Source organism: Portunus trituberculatus, chromosome 36 (genome assembly GCF_017591435.1).
Source record: "Portunus trituberculatus isolate SZX2019 chromosome 36, ASM1759143v1, whole genome shotgun sequence".
Taxonomy (NCBI): domain Eukaryota; kingdom Metazoa; phylum Arthropoda; class Malacostraca; order Decapoda; family Portunidae; genus Portunus; species Portunus trituberculatus.
The window spans coordinates 10388446-10390945 of NC_059290.1; the positions used below are offsets into that span (position 1 = coordinate 10388446).

At 59.0% G+C, this 2500-nt stretch overlaps 2 protein-coding genes across 3 annotated transcripts in view; both read right to left on the minus strand.

Annotated features, from left to right (window-relative positions):
• Positions 1 to 2009, minus strand: part of LOC123513622 (LIM/homeobox protein Lhx9-like) — a 48953-nt gene extending 46944 nt beyond the window's left edge. For both annotated transcript variants that reach the window (XM_045270890.1, XM_045270892.1), the window contains exon 1: positions 1434 to 2009. The gene's annotated coding sequence lies outside the window, so the exon portion shown is untranslated. The remainder of the gene's footprint in view (positions 1 to 1433) is intronic.
• Positions 2010 to 2465: 456 nt separating this feature from the next.
• The window catches only part of LOC123513582 (vegetative cell wall protein gp1-like), a 56811-nt gene continuing 56776 nt past the window's right edge, over positions 2466 to 2500 (minus strand). The window contains exon 4 of the mRNA XM_045270832.1: positions 2466 to 2500. This exon is cut by the window's right edge and continues 76 nt beyond it. Coding sequence (XP_045126767.1) covers positions 2466 to 2500 — 35 coding nt within the window.

The following is a 2500-nucleotide window of genomic DNA, read 5'->3' on the forward strand; positions in this document are numbered from 1 at the left end:
CACATCACCCAAAAATACCCACACTTAACTAAAATAAAAAATAAAAAACACGCGTTCACGACACTTGCTGCTCGCTACACTACAAACACCCTCCCTTCTTTCACGCCCTTCTCAGCCAGCCTCACTCAGCCTCCGTGCCAACACCATTACTTACCCACAACACCGCCAATACCTGAGGGCTTCAACACCTCACTAGCATCTTATTAGCGCCAACAACAACTAACTAATCTGATCATTCTCCTTTTCACTCCTTAGTTAGTTGAGTTAGTGTATATTCATGTGTCTCCCTGGCTGGCTCACTGTTCACATGTCCTTCGCACTCAGATCAAAAAGGTTCAGGTAACAATTCTCGAACACGTGCGATCTTTCAAGTGTAGCGTGAAGAAGGGTCGTGTAAAGTTTGTGTATGTGATGATTGCGTTCAAAATTGATCCATTAACGGAATATACGAGAAAGCGAGACACATATTTCTTCGGGCGAGGAAGAAAATGGTACGTGTGTTTGTGTTTGTGTGTGTTTGTGTGTATATTATTGTATCTGTCTGCGCGGGTACATCTGTTTGTTTTAGAAGTTTGTTTTTTTGCCGTCCTAAGTGGTTTATGTGACTGTTGTTTGCGTGGTGTTGTTTATCTGCCGTGTCGCGTGAGTGTTGCGGTGTTGCGGTGGTGGTGGTGGTGGTGGTGGTGGTGGGCGGTGTTGAGCGAGGGGACAGGTGAAGCAGCATCGGGCGGCGGTGAGGTGGCCGGGACAGGTGGAGTGGGCGGGGGACGTGGGCGGTGTGAGTTAATCTAGCACATCTACCTCGCCCACCCCAGCGCCACCGTCACCTCACCTCGCCTGATATGATATGCGTGAGGGTGAAGGTGAGAGGGACATCCCCTTATCGTCATTTTGTGGTCTGCGGGGCGGGGCAGCGGGGCGACACACACCTTTTGCCGCCGCCGCCCCGCCCCGCCCCTCCCCGCCGCTATCTCTCCCCGTCATGTCTTGAGTGCCCCTGAACACGGCGGCGGGCGGGTCGGGTTGGCGGCGGGGAGGCGGGATGTGCATAAGGGTCTCTCCTGAAGAGTTCACTGACAGGTCTCTGATTTAGTGCCACAAATGTTAGTGTTAAGCAAGACCGACGCGGCAACGTGTGTGTGTGTGTGTGTGTGTGTGTGTGTGTGTGTGTGTGTGTGTGTGTGTGTGTGTGGGCGTGTACGCGCCGTGTAGGTACTAAGGGTGGGTGTGGGCGGACAGCTCGGATGACACACTGTCACTCTTGTGTAACGTTACAAACATTGTCGGACAAACAACACTGTGAGGCGTGGGTGGGTGAGGCGGCGGTGGGTGGGCGAGGCAAGCGGCGGCGGGCGTACGGGCGGCCCCTGGTGCCTGTCGCCTCGTAAATCACCGCCTCACCCTGACAGGTGACCCTTGTCGCCGAGGCTTACCTGTGCGGGGCGAGGGAGGCGCCGGTGAGCAGGTGACCCTTCCGCTGCCTGCAGGTGCACTCGACCACACGCCGCGCCCGTCCGGCCGCCGGGTCCTGCCAGGGCTGGCTCCGCACAGATCTCCGGCGCGATAAGGCAGATTCGCACTGCGCGTCCCGCTTTTCGATTATCTGCCGCCGGTAAGGGATCGCATCGGGCCGAGTTCACTTTGGCACATCTCATTCAGTATTTGTAATACCGGCGGAGGCACTGGGCCGGCCACTCTGTGGGGGCGGGGCCGGCCAGGCTGGAGCCACCGCCCCACTGTCTGGTTGGCCGGCGGGGTGGCGGCGCGCGGCTGGTCCCGCCCTCTGGCCCGCGCCTTCCGGGCCAGAGTGATATATGAACTCCGCGTCTCTCCGTTCAGTATCTAATTATTTTATCTGTCCCTCGCCCTGCACTTACTGATAAATGTAGGGATTGTGGGAACAGCCCGTCCATTACCGGAAAACAAGCACACGGTAACGAGGAGCGACTGGCCAGCCTGCCTGCCAGCCACCGGCGGCCGCGGCGCCTCCCTCCGCCTGCCTGCCTGCCTGCCGCGACGCCCGACGCCCGACGCCCCAAGCCGCCGATACCCGCGGCAAGCGTGATGAGTGTTGCCAGCTGCCATTAAACCATACCTTAATTATCTGCAAGACTGTGGCCGCCCGCACCATTATCCCGCACGCCCTCAGCGGCACCGTACACCCAGCCCGCCACCGCCACCACCACCACACCTCCCGCCCCGCCCCGCCCCGCCCCGCTTCACCCGCCCGTCACCCCAAACAACGCGGCCGAGCGCCGCTGAACACGTCGCGGGTTCCCGCCAATTAAAGAAGCATGTGAGTGCAAAGCGATGTCCGCCACGGACGGAAAAACTCCACACGATGTTCAAAGGAGGGTGGGCGGCCCACACCCACCGGGCGGGGCGCCACACCCTCCGCCCCCACGCCCATGGGGGACTCATGTGTCTCAGGAATTCGTGTCCGTAAAAAAAGTTACCTGATCGCCTCAGGTGTGGGCTGGAGACGCGGGTTTTATGGCGA